Below are 25,487 nucleotides of genomic sequence, written 5' to 3'. Positions count from 1 at the left end.
ATTCTCTAATAGCAGCCTATCTGCAATATATAAGGGAAAAGAAAAAAAAAACAGAGTGCATCTTCAACAACATGACAATGTTTGTCTTTAGGTGATATTAAAGGGGAACTCCGGTGGAAACAAGTGGAAAACAAATGTTTTCAAATCAACTGGTGCCAGAAAGTTAAACAGATTTGTAAATTACTTAATCCTTCCAGTACTTATCAGCTGCTGTATGCTACAAAGAAATTTGTTAAGTTCTTTCCAGTCTGACCACAGTGCTCTCTGCTGACACCTCTGTCCATGTCAGGAACTGTTCAGATTAGAAGCAAATCCTCATAGAAAACCTCTCCTGCTCTAGACAGTTCCTGACACGGACAGAGGTGTCAGCAAAGAGTACTGTGGTCAGACTGGAAAGAACTTCACAGATTTCTCTTTAGTATACAACAGCTGATATGTACTGGAAGGATTACATTTTTATAATAGGAGTAATTTACAAATCTGTTTAACTTCATGCCACCAGTTGATTTGAAAAAATAAAAATGTAAAAATGTTTTCCCACCGGAGTTCCCCTTTAAGAGTATGTCCACACTGTGGAATCTCCACCTAGTGATATTCCAGGTTGGAGGTTCCACCTGAGCGGCGGCCACCAAAATCCTTTAGAGGGTGAATTTCTATGGGGGGGGGGGGGGGGGAGATTTTCTGCTGCGGAAATATCGCATTGTCAGTGGGTCAGTACCAATGTTACATTAGTGCAGCGAAATTTCTGAGCAGAATGTTCTGCTCCTCAATTAACTACTATTCTCCTTAGATGTGATTGAAGTGTTATGGGTCATGTGACTATCCATGAGGCATTTCTATTTTATAGGTTTTAGGGGAAAAAAAAAAAAAAATGGACAACCCCTTTAAAGGGGTAGTCAGGAATATTTTATTATTTGACTATGCTACAGGGGCTGTAAAGTATGTGTAGTTCATAATATATTGTCTGTACCTGTGTTTCATGGTGATCTCTCAATTCCTCTGTGATTTTTGCCCCAAGGTTTATTTTTACCAGCATACAAAATTACTGTCATCTCAGGTTTTGGCACCAGTGTGTGGAAGATTAGAAAATAAGATTGAAAGCCCTATTGGTGACAGGGACTGATGTGAGTGACAGCAATGCCTGTACAGGGCTGCGGAATATGTTGGTGCAACAAGTGTACATGATAAAGTTGTAATCATAGTACACCACTACTTGGTAAGCACAGATAAGTCATCCCGGCAAAGGGAGTTCGTGACGACATAGCCCCGCCCCCTCATGATGTCAAGCCACGCCCCTCAATGAAAGTCTATGGGAGGGGCGTGACGGCTGTCACGTCCCCTCCCATAGACTTTCATTGAGGGGGCGGGGCTTGACATCATGAGCTGCCGGCTCCAGTGTTCAGAACAGTTTGTTCCAAACGCTGAGCAGCGGAGTACCCCTTTAATGTACGTTTACTTGCACGAATCATATACATATACTCTCTTGTCTGCCTCGACTCAATAAAACTATTGTCCTCATAGCCATGTGTCCTGGCGTACTTGCGCCCTCTTCTGTTACTATTAGATGTCCTCTGCTTCGCTACTATGTTTTGTTTTATTGTTTGTGAAAATATATAATAAAAAATGTATTATGGAAAAAAAAAAACTATTGTCCTACTGTGTCCAGTCCCAAAGAGGAGGGAATCCATACTACCTAGAATACTTATCACAAAGTTCTGAGACTGGACCAACCCATTATTGGAAGATTGTAAAGGATGGCAAAACAACAATAGATTTTTTTGTTTGTTTTTTTTGTTAATGCATTGAAACAAATGTAAAAGGTTAAAAACAATACAGCCATAAGATAATGAAACTGTAAATAAAAATACTGTATATTTATATTATGTTAAAATAATAAATGTGGACTTCATCTTCTGACATTGGATGGGAATCATAAACTGGGGCAACTCAATAATTTCCTAAAAGAAAAAAGTGCCACAGTGCTATGTACTATAAGTCAAACCCATTCAGCACTCCATAAAATGGGTGAGTGGGTCTTATTTCCAGTAATCCTATCTATTTTCTGGCATGTCTATATGACAGTGTTTCCCAATCAGGATGCCTCCAGCTGTTGCAAAAGCTGGGAGTTGTAGTTTTGTAACAGCTGGAGGCACCCTGGTTGGGAAACACTGCTATATGATCTAAAGGCAATTCCCTTTAAAGAGGTACTCCGCCCCTAGAAATCTTAATCTAGATAACATGTCTGATCTCGCAATCTCCGGGGCCGGCACTGCAACGTTCCAAACACGTAAGCTTGAAGCTTCCGTGTTTGTGATGTCACTCCATGCCCCTTCCATTCATGTCTATAGGAGGGGGCGTGACGGCTGTGGTTGCCTGTCATCCAGCACAGAGCGGAGTTGCCGGGGAGGCCCAACAGCCGGACCCCCCCCAGCGTTTAGACATTTTATCCCCTATACTTTGGATAGGGGATAAGATGTTTAGGGGCAGAGTACGCCTTTAAAGGTGGGGTTCCCATAAAGACAACTTATCACCTATTGAGCAGGTGTCTCCACTTAAACAGCTGCACTTGGGCCTCCACCAATCAGACACTTCTCTTTCCTGTGGATCGGTGATAGGCTGCCATTATGCAATAACCTCTTAATAAGGGGGTTTCTCCACCAGAGAGACAGAATAAACCTAGGGTGGGCCACCAATGTCTAAATCATAGAGGTACGGCCACAGAATCTTTGCCCCAAATTTCAGTGTGGGTGCCAGTTGAGAGACCCCTACCCATCAAAGTGAATGTTAAAATAATTTTGTTGCTTAAACCAAATGGATGAATATTTACATAGAGTAAAAACAAGCTGTTAATTATGTATATACCAGTGTTCCCAAACCTTTTGCAAAAAACTACAACCCCCAGAAGAAGGCTGTCCGGGCATGCTGAGAGTTGTAGTTTTTCAATAGCTGGAGGGACACAGGTGAGGGAACACTGGAAGACAGTGATTGGATCTATAATTAAAAAAAAGTTTAAAAAATTTAATTATATACAGTATATGTATTACTACAAGGTCTGACTGTCTACCCGGGACTCCAGATTTTGCACAATCCTCCTTAGAAGCTCTTCATTCTGGAAGAAGTAAACGTAAAGTTCTTTTTCCAATTTCTCAAACTTGCTTGACTGTAAAATCTTCTGCTTCACCCTCACATCTTCCAGAACTTCCAATAAAATCTGATTTAACTGGTCTAGATGGGAAGTTAGTTGCTGAAAACTGGAGGACAGCTCCTGAAAGAGACGGATATAGAATTATTTATCAAGAATTTTTTAGTTTGACAAATACAGGTTTTGTGTTGATCAAATTCAATACAGTGATCCCTCAACTTACAATGGCCTCAACATACAATAGTTTCAACATACAATGGTCTTTTCTGGACTATTGTAACCAAACTCAACATACAATGCTACGGACAGTCTAGATCTGTGAAACGTGTCAATTGCTGGAAGAACCGATCAAAATGGGCATTTTACTGGTAAATCACCTGTATTACTGAAGTGCATGCACTGACTGGCTGTCTGGTAGCGCCCCCTACAGTACAGGGAGGAACTACCAGTTCTGTACTACTCCTTACCTGTGCCAGGGTTAGCTGCTCCTTTGGACACCAGGTAAGGGCGGCTCCATTTGGGACACTGTGTACTGTATAGAACCCTGAAGAATCTCCTGCCCTCTACATAAACCATTCTTTCCCAGCCAGGGTGCCTCCAGCTGTTGCAAAACTACAACTCCCAGCATGCCCAGACAGCCCTTGGCTGTCCGGGCATGCTGGGAGTTGTAGTTTTGCAACAGCTGGAGGCACCCTGGTTGGGAAACACTGACACAGACAGTGATTACAGCTCCCAGCAGGGTGTGTGCGGGTGTGTCTCCTGAGACTTCCAGCAGAGCAGAGCCAAGCAGAGATTTCCAACAAGCCTTCCCCAGGTTTGTGGCAGATTCCTGGGGAAGAAGCTCCTGCAATGGAGCCTCGTGGCTCCACTCCCCGTTCCAGGCTGGCGGGAAGTGGAGTGAAAACTTCAACAGCCATTGTTCCGGCCGGGAGAAGATCGGGCAGAGTCTGCAGCAATGCAGGCTCTGCTACCCAGGCTACGGATGCCAGCCAGAGATCCACTGGTGGAAGAAAGGCAAGGAAAAGCAGTGTGGAGATGTGGTCGGAGAGTGGGCCCGGCGAGTCCAGTTCCACGTACTGCTCCCGCATGGCCGCAAGGTTTGCGGAGTACGAGCAGCGCGGCAAGGAGCTGAGGATGGCCAGAGAGGATCTGCGTGCGACCCAGAGTCTGATGAGTACAGGATCCAGAAAGAGCAAGCCAGAACTGAAGAAGAGGATAACATCGCTGAAGGGCGAGATTGTGAAGCTGGAGGCGAGGAGAGCGGAGATACTGGAGGGGAGCGGTCTCTTCAAGGAGAAGCTGATCAACAGCGATCGGTTTGCCGCCACGAAATCCCCAGGTAAGGTGGAGGTGGATGATGGGGAGAGTAGTGGCGGTGAAGATAGTGAGGATGGTGGTGAAGAGGAGAAGATGGAGGAAAGTGTGGGAGTTGTAGCTACTCCAGGTGACACCCAGACCCAGGACAGCTACATTGAGGCTGGACAGGTGGCACTTCCGCCAAGCGAGAGTGAGGAGGATGACGTGGAGGGTGAGGCTGGGGGTCTGCTGAGGGCAATTGTGATGCAGGAGTCCCCAGCCCACCTCCAGAATTTCACCTTTGGGGACGAGGAGTGTGAAGATGTGGTGGTAAAGCAGAGGTCCAAGAAAAGGAAGACAAAGGAGACGGTACAATATGTATTTGTCCCCTTCCAGCAGTCTGGGCCAGCTGCAAAGCTGGTTCAGGCTGCGGGCTCCCCCAAACTGCCAGACCCCGTTCCTGAGGTGGAGCGGGGCCAGCACGGGGAGTACAGTAAGGCGTCAGCAACGGCTAAGGGCGCAATAGTTGTGAAGCCCACCCATCCTGTCGGTAGGGAAGGGCAGGATGGGCTCATGCCGGGCAGCTCTGGCACTGCAGAACCGCCCCAGGGTGGCAGGGGGCGTGTCCAAGTGCCAGAGGAGAGTTACGCTGCCGTGTGCTCGGGGGGCGGTTCCCCGAGTACTGTGGGCACTACTGGCGCCGCGGGGCACTCCCCTGTGAGGGGGGGGAGTGTCCGGGCGCCAGAGAGCGTTGAGTCCGTGTGCTCGGGGGGCGGTCCCCCGAGTACAGTTTGTTCTGTGGGCACTGCGGGGCACTCCCCTGTGAGGGGGGGGGAGTGTCCCGGTGCCGGGATCGGTGTCCATTCAGAAGGAGGAGCCATCGTCAGCAGCAGTCAAGCCAGAAAAAAAGTCTGTAGTTAAGCCAGCGGTACTACAATTCCCAGCCAGCCCAGAATCAGTCAGGCAGGGTATGAGTGAGAATGCTGAGTGTAGTAGTGTTGTGGATGAGAGGAGTGTCAGTGGAGTGAATGTTGGTGGGAGTAGTGGTATGGATGGAAAAAAGGATGATGTGAGTGGTGGTGTGAATGGTGGTTCTGGGTCTGGGTCTGGCCCGGCTGCCCCCCCGGCAGTGACTGCTCCTAGGAGCTATGCTAATGTCGCTGCCGGGGGTCCAGGGGGGTCCCCGTCTCCGTCCATCCCCGGGGGTTACTTGCAACAGCGCCTCCTGGAGGCTCTGCGTAGGGGAGACAGGTCGATCCAGGTAGAGGGAAGGGGTGAGGTCGACCTGTCTTTCTGGATAGAGAGGCACGGTTTGGGGGCTTTCCGAGAGCAGAATGGGGAGGTGGTCTGGTCCCTCCCGACAACCGGGCAGGACAATAACCGCAGGAATGTGGTCCGTCTGATTTGGAGGGGTGAGGATGCATGCCCACCTCGCGCTAAAGTGGTTGAGCTCCTCCTCCAGATGGAATTCAGGGCGAGTGACATCTTTGCCCTGATCCACCCCTACGGTACGTCCGAGTTTGACGTCAGCTTCGTTCGGCCAGAGGGTCTCGAACTCTTCTGGTCAAACTACGAGGTGGCGAAGAACGAGCCCGGCTGGCAGGATTTTGCCGTAAAGGCAATTTCCCGTCAGAACTCGGTCAAGAAGGTGACCGTTTTGACCCGTAACGAGTCACTTTCTTGTTACGACATCATGACCTGGCTCGGTCGGTATGGGGATGTGACGGACATGCCCAAGAAAAACATTGATGAGCACGGGATCTGGTCCGGGGCCTGGACGTTTTCCGTCAAACTCAGGCGTTCAGGGAGTACGGTTGCCCACATTCCGTCAGCCGCCTTCCTTGGACGTGACAGGATCCAGGTCTTCTACCAGGGGCAGCCTAAGGTCTGTCACAGGTGCGGTAGCCCCACCCATTTTAGCGCAGCCTGTACTGTACAGGTCTGTGCTTTGTGTGGTGGGGTGGGTCATCTGGCCGCATCCTGTAGGCAGATCCGCTGCCATCTGTGTGGTGTCCTCGGGCACCCTTTCAGCCGTTGTCCTAGCGCCTTCGCCCGTGCGGCGGCCGCTCCGGCTGGGGAGAGCTGTGAGGTTGCCTCGGCTGGAGAGGGTACGAGCAGGGATGGGGGCGCACCAGGGCTAGTGAGGAAGAAGGGCCCCGCCAAACTAAGGCGGGAGGAAAATCGGAGGAGGAGTAGGGAGCAGGAGAGTGCCCAAGTGACGGGGGTAGCTCCGGCCCCTGCTCCTGAAGCTGGCCCTGAAATGACTGAAGCCCTGGAGGAGGACGTGCTGGATGAGGAGGTCAGGAGACTGGGCGAAGAGGAAGGCAATATGGCCGACTCTTCCGATTCCTCCCACTATGAAAGTGTGGATGAGGAGAGTGTAGAGAAGGCCAAAAAGAAAGACAAGGGCAAAAGGAAAGGGAGAAAGAAGAGGTCCAAGCCCTCTCTCCCTCGTACTGCGGGCCGGGTCCAAAGCGGAAGCCTGACTGCCCCCCCTCTGGTTGACCTGTCAAACCGGTACCTCGTCCTTGATAACATCTCCTCCCCCTCCTTGGAGGGGGAAGGTGAGGGCGGGGTGCCTAGGGAGAGAGAGCCTCTGGGGGGAACTGGGCCCTGTCCTGTTGAGGCACCTTCCTCGGAGGGCAGGGCTAGACCGGGGTCGGACGGAGACGGGGACCATATGGATCAGAGCGAATCCAAAAAAAGGGTTAAAAGTGGTCCTGCCCTTTCTTCTTCTTCTGGGGATGAGGGCACGAAGAAGAAGGGGAAGAAGAAATAAAGGTGAGGCCGTCTAACTTAATCACCCATGATGGCGGCACTCACCCCATTGACGCTGGCATCCATTAACTGTGCCAGCATAAAGTCGGATACGGCTAGATTCGCAGCCTTTGATTTTCTCGGCCGTGTTGAAGCCGACATTTTGTATCTGCAAGAGACCAGGTTGTCAGATCTAGCCTCCCTGGTAAAAGCCAGAAGAGAGTGGAGGCGCGGGCCCTCCCACTGGTCTCTTGCGGCTGAGCCGTATAGTGGGGTGGCGGTCCTTTTTACCGCTCCGGTTGAATGCCGACGGGTTATTGAGTTAGAAATGGGGAGGTGCCTGATCTTAGATGTCCTCATGGAGGGGCAAGAGCTCCGGCTCATTAACATCTACGCCCCACAAACCAAGTGGGGCCGCAAAGATCTCTTTATGAGGATTAAGCCCTTCCTTTTTACTAGCCGGCAAGTGATTTTTGGAGGGGACTTCAATAATGTCACGAGGTCCCAAGATAGGAGAGGTTCCAATGGTCCGCTGGCTTACGATAGCGTGGCCCTCAATAATATAGTTAGGGAAGCTCGCCTAGAGGATGCCCACATCCGGAGCCCCTCAGGCCACGTGGGTTTCACCTATCATCGAGGTAGCTGCAGGTCTAGGATAGACAGGTTTTATTTAAAGGAGGAAGCCGTCTCTTCCGCAGTGTCCGTGGTTGAGGTGGAATTCTCCGATCACTGTATGATTTTGTTTTCCTTGAATGTTTCAGAGACCCCCCGGATGGGTAAAGGTTATTGGAAGCTGAATTCGTCCCTCCTGGAGGAAGCGGAGATAAGACAGTCCTTTGAGGACTTTCTTCAGAGTCAGGTACCTTTACTGGACTTTTGTAGTAGTAAGTCAGAGTGGTGGGAGATATTCAAGAAGCGGGTTGCGGGGTTTTTCCGCCAGCTCTCGAGCCTCAGGTCCCTGAATAGGTACCGCCTGTATCGGGGTCTGAGGAGGAAACTCGAGCTCCTTGTCTCGACTGGAGGTAGCCGGGAGGATATCTCCAGAGTGAAATCCTTGCTGATGAGGTGTCAGTACGATAGGCACGCATCTTTGGTTTTTGAGAGGGATTACGGGAGGTACCGCTCGCCCGACCCTTACAAGAACTGTAAGATGTCAGTGAGTAGTAAAGTGGTCTCAGGACTGATTGATAGTACGGGATCTCTGAATCGGTCCAGATCAGGGATCCTGGAGGTCGTCAGATCCTTCTACTCGCACCTCTTGGGAAGGAAGGATCTAAATCGAGACGGGATGTCGGCTTTCCTGGCTGAAACTATTCCTGAGCCAGGGGTAGACCCCTCTCTTGATGTTTTGGCAGAAGAAATCAGGGAAGAGGAAGTGAGACTGGCGATCGAGGGGCTTGCCCCCAAGAAGTCACCAGGTCCGGATGGCTTAACATCCGAGTGGTACAGGACCTTTAAGGAGTCTTTAGCTCCCCTCTTGACTGAGGTATTCAATGAGTGTCTCTCCTCGGGCACTCTACCAAAGTCAATGAGGAGGTCAGCCCTGATTCTTCTGTCAAAGGGTAAAGATCCTAGCCGGATTGAGAATTGGAGGCCCATAGCTCTTCTCAATACGGACAGGAAGCTTCTGGCCAAGATACTGTTTAATCGGTTGGTGAAGTTTGCACCCCGGCTCCTTTCGGGGGCCCAGCACTGCTCTGTTCCGGGCCGAAGCACCTTAAGTGCTGTCCTCAGTGTCAGGGAGGCAGTGGAGCGGAGTAGTGCGGGTCTCTGGAAGGGGTACATGCTGTCCTTGGATCAGGCCAAAGCATTTGATCGGGTGAACCACGAGTACCTCTGGTCCGTCCTCCTGAGATATGGCTTACCGAGTACTTTTGTGAATTGGCTTGTCACCTTATATGCAGGGGCAGAGAGTTTCCCGCTGGTGAACGGTTGGTCTGGCCGCTCTTTTGAGGTGGGGTCCGGGGTCCGTCAGGGTTGTCCTTTGAGCCCGCTGTTATACGTGTTCGCAATCGATCCCTTCGTCCGGAGGGTAGATTGTGGGCCGTTGGCGGGAGTCGGGATGACTCTGGCGGAGCCGGATGTCGCCCAGAGAGTGGTGGCGTACGCTGATGATGTCACTATTTTCGTCTCCTCACGGGAGGAGGTCGATGTGGTGATGTCAGAGGTGGACCGCTACTCGGAGGCATCCGGGTCCAAGATCAACCGGGATAAGTGTGAAAGTCTCTGGCTGGGAGGGGGAGATCCCACGTTTGATCTCCCTGACACCCTTCCAGGGCTCCAAGAGTCAGCAAAAATTCTGGGCATCACATTCGGCCAGGATGATTATCCCACCAAAAACTGGGATGGTAAGCTCCAGGATGCCACTCAGAGGGTGAACCAGTGGAAGGGTTGGTCTATGACCCTCAGGGAAAGGGTACACCTGATCAAATCGTACCTGCTCCCCTTGTTTATCTATCTGGGCAGTGTATGTATCTTACCAGAGGCTTACTACACTAGGGTCTACAGCCTGTTTTTCCAACTGTTATGGGGGAACAGGTTGAACCTAGTCAAGAGGGAGGTTACGTACCGCACGAGGAGACTAGGGGGTTTATCTATGGTAAACCCCGTGGTGTTCTTAACGAACACCTTCTTGAAAGCCAACATTGCAAACCTCTGGAAAGAGAGGGCTCCTCCGTGGGTACTCTCCTGCAAGGAGTGGTTTCGGCCTTTCTTCCAGGAATGGGAGACAGGAGGGCAAGTGAAGGACCTCCGTACACCACATGGATATCTTCCGGCTTACGCTACCCCGACTCTGAAGGCGATACGTCGGTGGGGTCTGGGAGTGTGGGAGATCAGGACCCAGTCAAGGCAGTTCCTTGACAAACGGGTTCTGTTGACCCACTTCCAGAAGCCTCTGGCGCTCAGGGACTGCCCAGGTCGGGATCTGAGGGTGGGGTTGTATCTTTTAAACATGAAAAGGATCCCCCAGAAGTTTTGGGACTTGGCCTGGCGCTGCTTTCAGGGGAAGCTATGTGTAAAGGACAACCTGAAGTACAGGAACTCTGATGACCGGGGATGTCCCCGAGAAGAGTGCGGGGACACGCTGGAAAGCATGGACCACTTCCTGCTTCATTGTCCCTTTAACATAGGGGTCTATAACAGGGTGGGCGCTTCCATCGGCTGGAGTCAACTTGCCGGCCTTGCCTATCCGGAGTGGGCTTATGGGGCATTCAGGAACCTGGGTGGCCGAGATCGGGGCACTTTATTCTTAGTCAGTTTAGTGGTTAGGTACTACACGTGGAACGCACGGTGCTTAGTGTCGACCCAACAGAAAATCCTCTCCGAGGTGGAGGTATGTAGGAACATCACTGGTGACCTCGGGAAGATCAGGTCTTTGGAGTATGGCAGTCTTGGTACCAGTAGGGCTTCTCTCCTGTGGAGAGGTTTCTCATTTCATGTGCCCTAGGTACTAAACCTTTTGGGTAGAGTACCTTTTATTTTTGGTTAGGGGTTGTTATAGGGGTAGAGATAGGGTGAGGGCAGGGTCAGATTTCTTGTAGGGATAGAATTAGGGAGAATTGTAGGGGGAGTTAGGGAAAGAGTATAAAATGATTTATGTATCAGGTCTGCCATCCTTCTCCCTGGTGGTGGGCTGATGCATGTACACATTAGCTTTTTGTTTTGTTTTTAGTGGACATGGTATGAAGGGCTTACAGGCAACCAAACTTGGGCCTAAAAGGGGTGGTGGTTCAGAATGTATAAGTTTGTATATAAGTTGGTTGGGAGGAGTGTTAGGTGGGGAGGGTGTATTTGTGGGTGGTGGTTTTGTGGTGTTTTGGGGTCCTGACATGGGTCAGTGAAGGACTGGACTTTGAGAACGGTATGGACGGTATGGACTCTGACCCATGTACAGGAGGGGTGGTGTGGGTGAGGGGACAGTTTTAGTGTAGGTGCTTTCCGTTATTTTCTGTAGTATATTTTTGTGTATTTTCAGTGATTTTTGTATATATTGTGTTTTGTATTTATATTGTTTTATATTATTTTATATTATATAGTGTATAGTGGCAGTCGGGTCAGTAGTTAAGTGGTGTCATATGTGTTTATGTGTATATATATGTGTGCGTTTATGTGTATATACATGTGTATGTATATATATATATATATATGTGTGTATGTGTATGCTTGCGTATATGCATGTTAAATACATGTTTGTGTATAAAATTTTATATTTAATTTTTTCCTCCTTGGGGGGGCTGCTCCCCTCTGGTGTCTCTGCTCTCCTCGCCTCCGGCTTCGCGGTCTCGCTTTTCGGCGGTGTTGTCCTCTTCTTTGCTTCTGGCTTGCTCTTTTTGGGTCCGGCGCTCGCCGGTTTCTGGGCCGTGCGCGGGTCCTCTCTGGCCGTCCTCGGCTTCTTGCCGTGCTGGGCGTGCTTCGCGGGCCTTGCGGCCGTGCGGGGGCGGTGCGTGGGGCTGGGCTCTTTGGGCCCTCTCTCCGGCCGCGTCTCCGCGCTGTTTTTCCCTGCCCTTCTTTCACCGGTGGATCTCTGGCTGGGAGGCAGAGTGTTATTTAGTAGCAAGTTGTGCCGAAATATTATAAAATAATTTTTTTTTTTTTTTTTTTTTTTTTTTTTTTTTTTTTCCCCCTGGGTAAGGGTAATTTTTGAGTTACAGCCAAGTTGTGCTACTTTTATGTTCCTTTTCTTTTGTTTTATAGCCAAGTCGTGCTTTATTTTATGTTTTATAATTTTTTTAAGCCAAGTTGGGCTATTTTTATGTTCTTTTTTTTTTTTGGAATGAGTGTTTGTGTGTGTTTTTTGTCTTTTGGTATGAGGAAAAAAGTAAAAGTATATTTTAGTAAATTTGGGCTGGCCGGTTAGGCAGATTTTGTTTTTGTAATTTTATTTATGTTATGTTTGTTATAGCTGGTTGAGCTTGTTTTTGTTTTATGTTTTGTATCAGATTTGTTTTTCATTTTTATAATAAAAAGAGTTACAGCTCCCAGCAGATCTTTATTACTTTAATATGTACAATCTTGCTTTATCTATATTAGTTATCTACTTATTTTTCTTTAATCCTCACTTTTTTCCCTATTTTTGGATGACATTTTGGTGGCTTCAGAACCAATTACCAGGTTTCCATAGAGTTCTGGTCTCAACATACGATGGTTTCAACATACAATGGTCGTCCCAAAACCAATTAATATTGTAACTTGAGGGACTACTGTACCCTACGCACTAGCCCTATGGGTCACAAACACCCCTATTAATGGTTGTACGCCCCTCCCCAAAATGTAACTTTAACTTTTAATTAAGATCACAAAAATGAATATTAAAATAAAAAGTGTATAAACAATGAAAACATGCGATAGCTTAAAAAAAATCATTAGAACACACCAGTATGGATGTATAGATGCAACAACATGTGTTATACAGTATTATTGAAAGATGGATTTCTACACTTTTGTATTTTAGGTGTGTGTGTGTGTGGGGGGGGGGGGGGGGAGGGGGCAACTCTCCACCCCAATATATTGTGACTATATATGCCAGTAGCTGTAAACTACTGGTATATTACTAGTGTGTGTGTGTGTGTGTTAGCTGCCAGGACATGTAGGCACTGAAGTCTGTTTTTGTCCTGTTTTTTGCTGTTTGGTTTTTAATGTTTTGGTATGAAGATTACAATTTTAATAAACTTACCCTGCTGGATCATCCCCGTTTGTGACCTATTAGCATATATATGGTGGGAGGTGAATGTTATATATAAAAAGACCATTACCGGTCAGTATAAGAGCAATGTGATTGGACTCTGTTGGTACTATATGAAAAGTCAATAGTGATTGGACCTAGTGTGTTGGGACCCAATTTTGTCATCATAAGAGACTATATAAACCCCTGACCAGTATTTTGTGGTGCCACTTGCTTCATAAGTCTTGAGGACACCACGCGAAACCTGTTGGCATTTGTACTTTGAGTTTAAAGCCAGCTAACACACACCTGTAATATACCAATAGTCTGCAGCTACCGGCATATGCAGGGAGATGGAGTCACGATATATGGGGGTGGAGAGTTGCCCCCCCCCCCCCTGCCAATAATATAACAATGCTGTTTCTTTGTTTATACTTTTGTTATATTTTTCATATATATGATCTTTACAAAAAGCTAAGCTTTGGGGAGTGTTTGTGGCCCTTTGGGCCAGTTGGTAGAGTATTGGTATTACAACTGGGACCCATAGTTCATACCTGTGTTAATTTTTAGCAGCATCTCAGGTTGCAGTGCGGCCCAAAACATTACATCACTAGTCAGGTGTTAAAAGGGAGCTTGTCTGTGCTTCAAAGGGTAGAGGGATCGCTGGGTGGGAGAGACATCATCTCCATAGGGCTGCAGGGAACTGTAGTTTTAAACACAGCACGCATGGAAGGGAGCCTAGCTGTGCTGTAATGGGTGGGGTGACGGTTGTGTGGGAGGGAGGAAAGTGACCTCACACAAACAAGGGATCCTGGCACTTGTAGTTGGAGGGAGGAAACTTCAACAGGAAATAGCCAGTTCACAAAAAGAAAGCAGCAGTGTTATGGTGGACTTACAATACAGCCATTTAGCCCTAAGGCAAACACAGATCCTTCCTAAGCTTATGCATTACTGTCTGGCAGGTAAGTACTAAAGTCACCTTATGTTAGATAGCCCCCTTAAGGGGGTGCAGGATAAAAAGAAAAAAAAAATACTTGATTAATATATATATCCATAAACTGTGCAGGATGGGCTAGTTGACTGTCCTATTCTATCAAGGGGCATCCAGTACAGTAGGGATCCTAATCAACACCTTAAAGTGGATGGGATCTGTCTGTGTAAACAGACAAAAATTATGGCAGACAGGAAATATGACAGTATGTGATAATTCATGGACACAATTTTATCTAATAACCTAGTACATTTTATTTAATAATTCAAAGGGGTTTCTTACAAAGGACCCTCATTCCCTAGGATCTGTGTCTCTTCCTTGGGGCTCTAACCACTGGAACCCCTCACTGATGACAAGAACAGGAGCTCCATATCTATACATTTGAGTGGAGTGGCAGTCGGACTTGCGCACTACCATTCTGTTAATCTCTATGGGCCAGATTAAAGTGTTTGGCTATTTTCATCCAGCCCATACAGTGGAATGGAGTGGCAGTGCAAAAGTCTGACTGCCATTCCATTCAAACTGAGGATAGGGAACCCATGTTCTTGTGATCAGAAGGGGTCCTAGCAGGTAGATCTCAACCAACCAGACACTCATTTCCTATTCTGCGATTAGAGAATGAGTGCCCTTTGTGAGAAAACCCCTTTGAACTAAGTTTCAAATTCATTCATTGCAGGCTGGGGAAATAGCTGTGCACTCCTATTGTTGCCATACGCTGAAAACTTCCTGGACAGAGATATAGGGTCCAGCCAGCTGCAGCGGTCACATTGAACTGGACCCAGTTTTATATGATGCAATACAAAGCTCTTGCTACCAACCCCAATGAGATGTGTTGCATCCAGACAAAACTAGAGTTACGGTATTATAATATATACACTGCTAAACAAATAGTGTGTATGAGGAGGAAGGATCCTAAGGCACTACACTAGTGGCCAGAAGATAAAACCTGGCTATACTGCTGTCTACAGGTTCATACCGGGTTCCTAACACTACCCACGTGCCCAGCTGTAGGTTCTCTGCATGTTATAGCATGAATAAGAGAGCAGTCGGCACTGGCTTCAATTCTCGTCACTCCAGGCTTTCACAGACCCTGTACTCCACAGCATGGTGGAATACAGCAACACCAGCCCCAAGGAAAGTGGTGCTCTCCTCCTGATGCCAGCCAGCTACGTATAACAAAGACCAAAATAAAAAAAGAAAAGGGCACTCACGTTTCCATCTGGTGCGGTTTCTCTTTATTTTCGGTGCATTAAAACAGCAATAGCAGGACGCCAATTGGCGTCCTGCTATTGCTGTTTTAATGCACCGAAAATATAGAGAAACCACACCAGATGGAAACGTGAGTGCCCCCTTTTTTTTTTTTTTTTTCTATTGTGGACTTTCTCTGCATTGTATGTTGGCTGTGTAAATGTCCCCAGCTAACCCCTAGCATGGTCAAAGCCTAGGACGCACTTACCGGGATAGTTAGCATGAGTTGATGTCCATCCTCATACATATTGTCTTGTAATGTCTTCAGATCGGATTCAAGCTTTGACATAAAAATAGACTGTTCTTGCTGAGAAACGGCTAGCTGGTCCTGCACAGACTGGATATCCAGGGATAGCTTCTGTGCTACCGATTCTAAAGTGCTGTAGGTTCTGAAGAGTTTCTGAGAGTTGTCTCCATCTAGAAGCTGGTATAATCTGGAATATACAAAAGCATAAAACACACACATGAAGTATACACATACCGAACAAATGCAGGGATCTGACTGGCTTTATAGCATAATGCCCCACTACGGAATTCCCTTGTGGAAATTCTGCACAGATTTCGCTTGTAGCAGAATCCCATCCAGCTTAATGGAATTCTACTTCTCAGTTCACACTTTAGAAGATCCAGAGTGAAACTTCCATATCGGAATTGGGGTTCTGCCGGAAGAGTCTAGAGCAATGAATGGGTCCTGGATACATATACTCCTCTTATTCTAAAAATACAACTCCCGGATACCTTTATATAGGAAGCACGTATACTCAGACACCTCTTTACAAAACACAGGGATATGCTCATTCACTAGATAAATGCTGGACCCAATGATCTGACTAATGACTTGTTAACCTCAACATGCAAATGAATGCAACTTTTGTCCTTGTTCTAGAGCATTTAGGCCGGCATTTATCATTGTAGGTGTAAGTGAAGCATGTATCATTGTAGGTGTAAGTGAAGCATTTATCATTGTAGGTGTAAGTGAAGCATTTATCATTGTAGGTGTAAGTGAAGCATTTTTCTACACCTTTTTTGTGTGCTGTAATGTGTAGGAGCACCACATTTATTAAATGGTCACAGCATTTAATACATTTTGTGCAGGTAAACATTTTCTGAAATGTCTCTCTTCACACCAAAAAGCTAAGCTAAGTCTGGGCTGGTGTAGTTTTAGAGACATTTCTGTGGCTTTGCACTTTTTTTTGCACCTTTTCACAAAAAGGTGCAGTTCATAAAACCCTTCCATATCATGTGTATTGCTAAAATCAGTGGATTGCAACTCAAAATCAGCAGAAATGTGTAAACCAAAAGGCGCAAATAAACCCTGCTTGCGCCTTTTTTGCACACAAAAAACAGTCTAAAGACAATGATAACTGTCGGTCTTAATGTTTTTGCGCAACAGAAAAGGCCCTAGTCAAATTCCACTCGTACTATGACTGCATTTTAGTGTATGCATTATGGTGGCAATACCAGATATACTGCTGTTTATCTAATATTGTTGTTCATTTTTGCCTGAAGGCATAATTGAGCTACTTCCTAAAAAGTCTTCATCAGAAATTTCCTACCATTTACCTACCAGCAGCCGCTGACCATTAGCTCTACAAGGGAACAGCAGCAAAGCTCCATTCAAGTGAACAGGGCCAACTGCAGTACACAGCACAGCCATGTAGGGAAAAAACAGTAATGGAACTGCGATGCTGTTGCCCCTTTTCATTCTCAGGAACATTCGGTGGTCCCAGAATTAAGGGGGTACTCTGCTTCTTAGCGTTTTGAACAAACTGTTCCGAACGCTGGAGCCGGCAGCTCATGACGTCATAGCCCCGCCCCCTCGTGACGTCACACCCAACCCCCTCAATGCAAGTCTATTGGAGGGGGCGTGATGGCTGTCACGCCCCCTCCCATAGACTTGCGTTGAGGGGGTGGGACATGACGGCACGAGGGGGTGGGGCTATAACATCACTAGCTCCCGTCGCCGGCTCCAGCGTTCGGAACAGTTTGTTCCAAAAGCTGAGCAGCGGAGTACCCCTTTAAGACCACCACCAACGATTAAAGGAGATATCCAGTGGTGAACAACTAATCCCCTATCCTAAGCATAGGGGATAAGTTGCAGATCATGGGGGGGTCCGACCGCTAGGGGCCCCCTGCGATCCCCTGTACGGAGCCCCGACAGCCCGCGGGAAGGGGGCGTGTCGACCTCCGCACGAAGCGGCGGCCGACACGCCCCCTCAATACAACTCTACGGCAGAGCCGGAGCGCTGCCTTCGGCAAACTCCGGCTCTGCCATAGAGATGTATTGAGGGGGCGTATCGGCCGCCGCTTCGTGCGGTGGTCAACACCTGCTATCTAGCCGGAGAGCCTGGCCCCCGTACAGAGAGATTGCAGGGGGCCCCAGTGGTCGGACCCCCCGCGATCTCAAACTTATCCCCTATCCTTTTCACCACTGGACTACCCCTTTAAGTAATGGTATATCCTAACAATACGTTTTCACTTTATGAGATGTCTTTGAGCTTGGGTATTATACCTACGGCAAACAAAACTATAAGAGACTTTTCAGTTATTGTAAAACATTTGACTAGGGTGGATTTATTTTTTTTCAAATATCAATCATTTGCCTATAGGGATTTTGTGAGGTTGCAGGGCGGACGTGTTGTAGTTCTGCAATGACTCACCAGCAACCATGTGTTATGTAACCCTACAGGTGTAGACATTTTTTTTTTTAGAGCTTTTTGGGAATCTTACCCGTGCGTGGCCAGATCTCTAGAATCTATGTTAATCCTCGGCTTGTTTGAAGCCAACAAGGAAGCATCAGACATCATCAGTAATCTTGCTTCCAGTGTCTCAGCGCTTTTTCTCAGCTCCTGTATTAATGCTTCCAGTTGACGGTTCACATTTCTTTGTTTCCTTAACTCCAGTTCAAAGCCTAGCTGTAAGAGCTCGAAGGAGGTCCTCTGCTTCATCAGATGATCGCACACCAGGTCCTGCCTGGCCTTGTATACATTGTGCTGGGCAATCTGCATATCGTAGTCTCCTTTAACAATGGGCATATTCAATAGCTGAGCACTCTCCCGGACTAGAGCTGGAAGAGTCTCCCTCTTAATGGATTCTATTTGGTCTTCAATCTGCAATGTCTCATTCTTCAAACTCGATAGTCTCACCATCAGCTTGTCTTTCTGAGCGGCCTTTATAATGGAAAGAAATATGGTTTCTCATCATGTATAATATGTAATTCAGAAAGAAAATGATGACTGATAAAATATAGATAACATTGAGCAGGGGTGAAGAAATTAAAAAAAAAATAATAATAATAAAAAAAAATAAAAAAAACACTTGTCCAAGGTACTAAAACGGAGCAAAAATCTACTTGTCCCTCATGAAAATCCACTTGTCCTGGTAGACAAGATAATTTCAACCAAAATAGTCTGTAAATTAGTTTCTGCACTTTTGTTTTTTCCTCCTCGCCCTATAATAGCGATAACGCCTATTTTTTCCATCTACAGACCCATATGAGGCTTGTTTTTTGCGGGATCAATTATAATTTGTAATGACACCTTTCATTTTTCCATAACTTATGCTCTGAAACAAAAAAAATAAAAAATGCTAATTTGGTTTTTTTTCTTTATTTCGCTATTCACCTTGTGGTCAAACTTACATGTTATTTTGATACTTCATGTCGGCCTTATTACACCAATACCAAATGTGTTTAGTTTTCATCATATTTTACTAAATTTACATTTTTTTTATAAACTTTTAAATTTTTGAAAAAAATTCCTTATCCCTATAACATTTTTAGTTTTTTATATACCTGGCTGTATTAGGGCAAATTTTTTGGGTCTTAATCTGCTGTTTGTATCAGTACCATTTTGGTATTGATCTGGCTTTTTGAATCCTTTAACTTAATTTTTTTTCTGGGATATGATGCTATAAACATAATTCTGTTTTTTTTATTTTTTTTATATGTTAACGTCATTGACCGTACGGGATATAAAATGTTATTTTTTAATAGTTCGGACAATTACGCACGCACCAATACCAAATATCTTTATTTTTTTATTTCAGTTGTTCCTGAGCTAGGGGATGTAGACTAGCTGTCATTTTGGCTTGCATACACCACACATAATGTAGAGGAGAACCTGCTCTCCTATATCCCTATAGCAAACCCTCAGAAGCGGCAGCATGGAGAACATTATAAAGCAGTACTGAGCAGTGTAAAGCCAGGAGGGTGACTGCTAGATTTTTGCAATATGGCTGGTAATGTGAACATCTTCTACTTCTACTTGCATTCTCTATTACTATGAATGCTTTCCATGTCTCTCTGGACCTGATTGTTGTCACAAATATGACACATATATGGTATTATAATCTTACCTTGCTCTGCACTGCACTGCTATTGGCCTCTACCCATTGCAGACCAGCCTTTATACTTGAATTCTTGGCCTTTGTCTCTATTAGCTTGTGTTTTGCACTGATGTAAGCCAGCTGGAGTCTCATCATTTCTTTGCACTTTTCCTCCAGGGCAGGATCATTACGGACGTCTCCATCCAGCTGAATGAGCTCAAAGTCTTCATCTGTCCCTTCAATACACCTAGACAAGCCCTCAAAGAAATGTTCTTTAGTAAACTGTGTCAGTGTCACAGTGCTTTGTTCTTCACATGATAAGTATTTATCTAGGAGAACCTGGAATAAGAATATTGGTGGTGATGATGAGGTCTGACCCTTTTCTTGTGGACGGTAGAAGGACACGAGCTTCTGAATTCCCTCGACAACTGTTTGGAGCTCATGATTCAGCTTGGTACCAGTCACCTGCAGGCGGCTCAAGGTTTCACTCAAGGCTTTGGAGTCTTTATCCTCTTTATATTGCAGCTTCAGACAAGAGTGGGCATTGGCAGATGCCAGCATTTGAAGCTTGTTCCTCCTCTGTAGGCGCAGAGCTCGTAATTTCTGCAAGGTGTGAAGCTCTTCCTCCAGTTTCTCCACAGCCAACTCCTCCAGAGCAGAGCCCTTAGAGCTGGATGGCTTCACCATCTTCATTACCTCCTCTAAAGCCTTTTCATCCAGAACTTTCCCAGACTCCTTTAATTCATTAAAAGCCTGCTGTTTCTCCTCCGATACCACATTTTGCTCAGTGATGTTGGCACAGAACCAGTCTAGGAAAGATCTGGCATCTGTGGTTTCGAAGAGCCAGTCAAAGTCTTCTCCATCCAACTTAGAAGCTTTAGGATAGCTCAGCTTCCGTAACGTCTGAACAAGTCGATCTCCACAATTCATGACTGTATCTGTAGGACCGCTGAAAGTGAACACATTAGTTAGATCAAGAGGATGTGACCAATACCTTTTCTGGTTATCACAAGATTAAAAAGTCATCCCCTATCCACAGCATAGGTTATTAGTGGGAGTCTGACCATTGGGACCCCCACTAGTCACGAGAATGCCCCCCGTATGAATTTGGAAGCAGCGCACATGCTTGACTGCTGCACCATTCATTCTCTGTTGGGCTTCATAACAAAAGGTGTGTCCAGTGCCCAACATTGTTCGGAAGTCCAGTAGAGAATGAATGGAGCAAAGGCAAGAATGGGGAAACACTGCCCTAAGCAGTGTTCTTCAAAGTGTGGACCTCCAGCTGTTGCAAAACTGCAACTCCCAGCATGCCCGGACAGCCAACGGCTGTTTGGGCATGCTGAGAGTTGTAGTTTTGCAACAGCGCAAGATCCACAGTTTGGAGACCACTGCCCAAGAGGATTTGAGTCTTGTAGTGATAATGCAGATCCCGGAATAGAGTCCCATTATAACAGTCTGTACACGGCCTCTTGTGATCAGTGGGATCCCAGCAGTTGGCCACTGATCAAAGTTTAGGGGATACCCCCTTTAAGGCCCTCATACACATAAGAGTGGATGAACCTGCCAATCTCACCAGATCCATTGGACTATTTAGGGCACCTTTCCACTTGCCATATACGCAGCGTATTTCACACTGTACAAAATCTGCAGCAGCAGCCGGAAATACGCTGCGTATCCCTCACTCACCATACACACAGGGTTTTCCGGTGGCAGCCCTATGTGTGTAGTGTGTTTTGGAGGCGGGGCTGTGTGCTGACGTGACTGTGACACGCGGCTCCACCTCCAAAACTCACTGCACACATAGGGCTGCCGCTGCAGATTTTGCGCAGTGTGAAATACGCTGTGTATACGCCAAGTGGGAACGTGCCCTTAATGTGTATGGGGGTATCCCAGCTCACCCCTGACAATGTGCTTGGAAAGAAAGATTGGGCATGTTAAAGGGGTATTCCAGGATTTTTTTTTATTTGACTATGCTACAGGGGCTGTAAAGTTAGTGTAGTTCATAATAAAGTGTCTGTACCTGTGTGTGACGGTTTTCTCACAATTCTTATGTGATTTTCACTCCAATATTTATTTTTACCAGCATACAAAATGACTTGTCTCAGATTTTTCCCAGCTTACAATGCGGCCGAGACCTGACATCACTAGTCCGCTGATGACAGGGAGCCTGTCTGCTTCAATGCAACAGCTGGAGGCACCCTGATTGAAAACCACAGGTCTTTTGATAAATGCAGCTCATTTATGTTTCAATGGGTGGGGTGGCTGATGTGTGGGAGGGAGGAAAATGGAATTGTGGGATTTGTAGGCAAAAAAAGAAAAGTCAAAAAGGAAATACCAGTTCACAAACAGCTAGCCACAGTATTATGGTATCTCACAACATAGCCATTTAGCCCCAAGACAAGCGCAGATCCTTCCCAACCATGTCTATTACTGTCTGCCAGGTAAGTACTAAAATCACCTTATGGTGGATAACCCCTTTAAATTACAAGGCCGAATTGCAATTGCCTGATCAAGTCATCTCGACCCATCAAAAAATGATCGTCCATTAGTCTCATATATTTCTATTTAATAGGGTATATGCAGTTGATGGCTTAATAAAACAAAAGGACGGGCTGTGTACTTCGACCTATACTCCATACTGCCAACACACGTAGATTTGGGCATACTGAGGTTTCATGTATGTAGGGAGGTTGGGGAAAATAGCTGTTAGCTAAATAAGCCTTCATCAGACAGCTATTAAAGGGGTACTCTGGTGCAAAACATCTTATTCCCTATGAAAAGGATAGGGGACAAGATGTTAGATCGTGGGGATCTCGCCACTGGGGACCCCCCGTGATCGAGGCATGACGGCTACGTACTAGCCGTCACGCCCCCTCCCATTGAGTGGGCATGGCTTGACGTCACGAACACGAGAGCTCCAGGCTCCAGTGTTCTGGACACCGCTGCTGCCGGCCCAGAGCTTGCGGGGTCCCCAGGGGCGGGACCCCCACAATCTAACATCTTATCCCCTTTCCTTCTGATAGGAGATAAGATGTTTTGCACCAGAGTACCCCTTTCAAGGTGTATGGGCACCTTAAAGGGGCACTCCGGTGAAAACCCTTTTTCTTTTAAATCAACTGGTGGCGGAAAATTAAAGATATTTGTAAATTACTTCTATTAAAAAATCTTAATCCTTCCAGTACTTATTAGCTGCTGAATGCTACAGAGGAAATTCCTTTTTTTTTTGGAACACTGATGACATCACGAGCACAGTGCTCTCTGCTGACATCTCTGTCCATTTTAGCAACCATGCATAGCAGATGTTTGCTAAGGGCAGCATGGTGGCTCAGTGGTTAGCTCTGCTGCCTTGGAGTGCTGGGGACTTGGGTTCAAATCCCACTAAGGACAACAATAAATAAAGCATTATTATTATAATAACGTCAGCAGAGAGAACTGTGCTCGTGATGTCATCAGAGAGCATTCCAAAAAGAAAAGAATTTCCTCTGTAGTATTCAGCAGCTAATAAGTACAGGAAGTTTTAAGATTCTTTAATAGAAGTAATTTACAAATATGTTTAACTTTCTGCCACCAGTTGATTTAAAAGAAAAAAGGTTTTCACCGGTGTACCCCTTTAAAGAGCATCTGCCACTTCATCTATAGTTAAACCAGCGAGACAGTCTAGTAGGGGTTAACAAGTATATACATGGTGGCAGCATGGTGGCTCAGTGTTTAGCACTGCTGCCTTGCAGTGTTGGGTTCAAATCCCACTAAGGACAACAATAAATAAAGCATAAGGGCAGCATGGTGGCTCAGTGTTTAGCACTGCTGCCTTGCAGTGTTGGGTTCTTGGGTTCAAATCCCACTAAGGACAACAATAAATCAAGTATATACATGGCATACCTTTGTTAGCAGATTTGGTTGTTTTATTGCAATAATAATAAAAAACAAACAAAACTATGTGGCCCAGGGTCCATTATGCCTCAGGGCCACAACACCTCCCTCCACTGAGGTCCCGGCTGCTCTGCCTGGTGATTGGCACAGAGGGCTTGCCTGCCCACAGCAGTCCCATGTAGTTTGCCCTAGCAGGCGCCATCAATGGGTATTACATTGTGCATGCAGTGAGTCTGCAGGTGATTCTCATCTTTTCAGTCTCCTCCACAGAAGTCAATAGGGTCAGCTCCAGTCTACTGTTGCCTACGTACATGGGGCTGCTGTAAAGCAAATCTCTAAATGCTGTAAATTCCATTCAGAAAAATGAAGGGTCCCTGTTTCTCCTCTTTTCAGCTACCATCCACTTTCTACAGGACAATAGTAATTACAGGATCCCCATTTTCCCATATATTACACATGTATATCCTATGAATATGCAATGTCTGTGCAAAGTATCCTAAATAAAATAAAAACATTATAAAACTACAACTAAACTTTATTGTGCAAACAGAAGTGCATAAACAACACACACGGTACAGACTGTATCCTAGACGTATGCCAAAATATTTCTACAACAACAAACACTAAGCCAGTATTTCCAAACCAGTGTGCCTCCAGCTGTTGCAAAACTACAACTCCCAGCATGCCCGGACAGCCGAAGGCTGTCCGGGCATGCTGAGAGTTGTAGTTTTGCAACAACTGGAGGCACACTGGTTTGGAAAACACTGCACTAAGGACTAAATACATCTGAGGGGACCTAAGGCTCTGTTCACTATGATCAGAGATAGATATGAGCGAACTTACAGTAAATTCGATTCGTCACGAACTTCTCGGCTCGGCAGTTGATGACTTTTCCTGCATAAATTAGTTCAGCCTTCAGGTGCTCCGGTGGGCTGGAAAAGGTGGATACAGTCCTAGGAGACTCTTTTCTAGGACAGTATCCACCTTTTCCAGCCCACCGGAGCACCTGAAAGCTGAACTAATTTATGCAGGATAAGTCATCAACTGCCGAGCCGAGAAGTTCGTGACGAATCGAATTTACTGTAAGTTCGCTCATCTCTAGTCAGAGACACCGCTGCAGATTTAGTCATATCTGATAGAAGAGCACAGCGTGCAGCACTATCCTTCCCGTTCTAGTGACAACCACCATTACGGAACCAGATAGACACCGTTATACAGTTCTGTTGTTGTCAATGTGACAATGAAGCAGATTTGACGATGCAGGTGTGAACAGAGCTAGATATGAGCGAACTTACAGTAAATTCGATTAGTCACGAACTTCTCGGCTCGGCAGTTGATGACTTTTCCTGCATAAATTAGTTCAGCTTTCAGGTGCTCCCGTGGGCTGGAAAAGGTGGATACAGTCCTAGGAGACTCTTTCATAGGACTGGATCCACCTTTTCCAGCCCACCCGAGCACCTGAAAGCTGAACTAATTTATGCAGGAAAAGCCATCAACTGCCGAGCCGAGAAGTTCGTGACGAATCGAATTTACTGTAAATTCGCTCATCTCTAAACAGAGCCTTATACCACTGTTTACTAGCGCTAAATAATAACATTAAAGTGTTTCACAGTGGGCATGCTGAGAGTTGTAGTTTTGCAACAGCTGGAGGCCCCCAGGTTGGGAAACACCGCCCTAAAGGCCTAAGTCTTGAAGCTGTAATGCAGATGCCAAAATATGACAGTCTGAACACAGCCATAGATTATAAATGGGTGGCTAGATAGTCCATATATATATATATATATATATATCTCACTGGCGTCTCCCATGGCAACCAATGCCATTTCCCCCTAGCGACCAATCATAGTGCAGTTTACATATTGAAAGCAGCAACCTCATTGGTTGATATAGAAATAGCCAGTGCAAGGTATTCTGGGACTTGTAGTGCAGGCTCCGGTGCACTACTATCTGTACATAATATCATGTCGTATATACGTACTGTCTCTGCCTTTATATTTTCCCGCTGTTGATTCGGTACGACTTCGCCCGGGTGACGTCACGGCAAGGACTACGGGGATCGCGAGAGACCAAACTCTATCAAGAGGAGAAAACGCGCCCATTTCTGGTTACACCCACAGTGCGTGAGCGGCTTTTGACCAGAGGGGGGCAGCGGCGCGACGTGGACGAGCGGTAACAACTGGGACGTATGTAGTGAA

General features: G+C 46.4%; 2 protein-coding genes across 5 annotated transcripts in view; one reads left to right on the top strand and one right to left on the bottom strand.

Moving 5' to 3' along the window:
* Positions 1–1,445: 1,445 nt before the first annotated feature.
* HAUS3 (HAUS augmin like complex subunit 3) lies at positions 1,446–25,411 on the bottom strand. Of its 2 annotated transcripts, none has more exons than XM_056554956.1 (5): positions 25,271–25,411; positions 19,453–20,371; positions 17,827–18,266; positions 15,305–15,530; positions 1,446–3,265 (listed from the first exon to the last, which is right to left on the bottom strand). In XM_056554956.1, the coding sequence occupies exons 2-5, from the start codon at positions 20,350–20,352 to the stop codon at positions 3,044–3,046; spliced, it is 1,788 nt and encodes a 595-aa protein (XP_056410931.1). In that variant the 5' UTR covers positions 20,353–20,371; positions 25,271–25,411; the 3' UTR covers positions 1,446–3,043. The 2 variants fall into 2 exon arrangements, with proteins under 2 accessions (XP_056410931.1, XP_056410930.1); XM_056554955.1 differs by lacking the exon at positions 25,271–25,411 and adding an exon at positions 25,166–25,259.
* Positions 25,273–25,487, top strand: part of POLN (DNA polymerase nu) — a 245,440-nt gene continuing 245,225 nt past the window's right edge. The window contains exon 1 of one of the 3 annotated variants that reach the window (XM_056554952.1): positions 25,273–25,408. The gene's annotated coding sequence lies outside the window, so the exon portion shown is untranslated. Of the gene's footprint in view, positions 25,476–25,487 lie in introns of all 3 variants that reach the window. The other 2 variants (XM_056554951.1, XM_056554949.1) reach the window with 2 other exon arrangements.

This window comes from Hyla sarda, chromosome 1 (assembly GCF_029499605.1).
Source record: "Hyla sarda isolate aHylSar1 chromosome 1, aHylSar1.hap1, whole genome shotgun sequence".
Lineage (NCBI taxonomy): Eukaryota > Metazoa > Chordata > Amphibia > Anura > Hylidae > Hyla > Hyla sarda.
The sequence above is the reverse complement of the archived record's forward strand: the minus strand, read 5'-3'. Positions and strand labels throughout refer to the sequence as shown.

Bases quoted from the DNA above. Each gene is read 5' to 3' on its own strand.
- HAUS3 (XM_056554955.1), bottom strand. The intron at 18,267-19,452 runs GTAAGATTATAA...TCCATTATAAAG, and splicing joins GCAGTGCAGTGCAGAGCAAG to GCCGCTCAGAAAGACAAGCT. The intron at 3,266-15,304 runs GTAAGTGCGTCC...CGTCTCTTTCAG, and splicing joins AACTCATGCTAACTATCCCG to GAGCTGTCCTCCAGTTTTCA.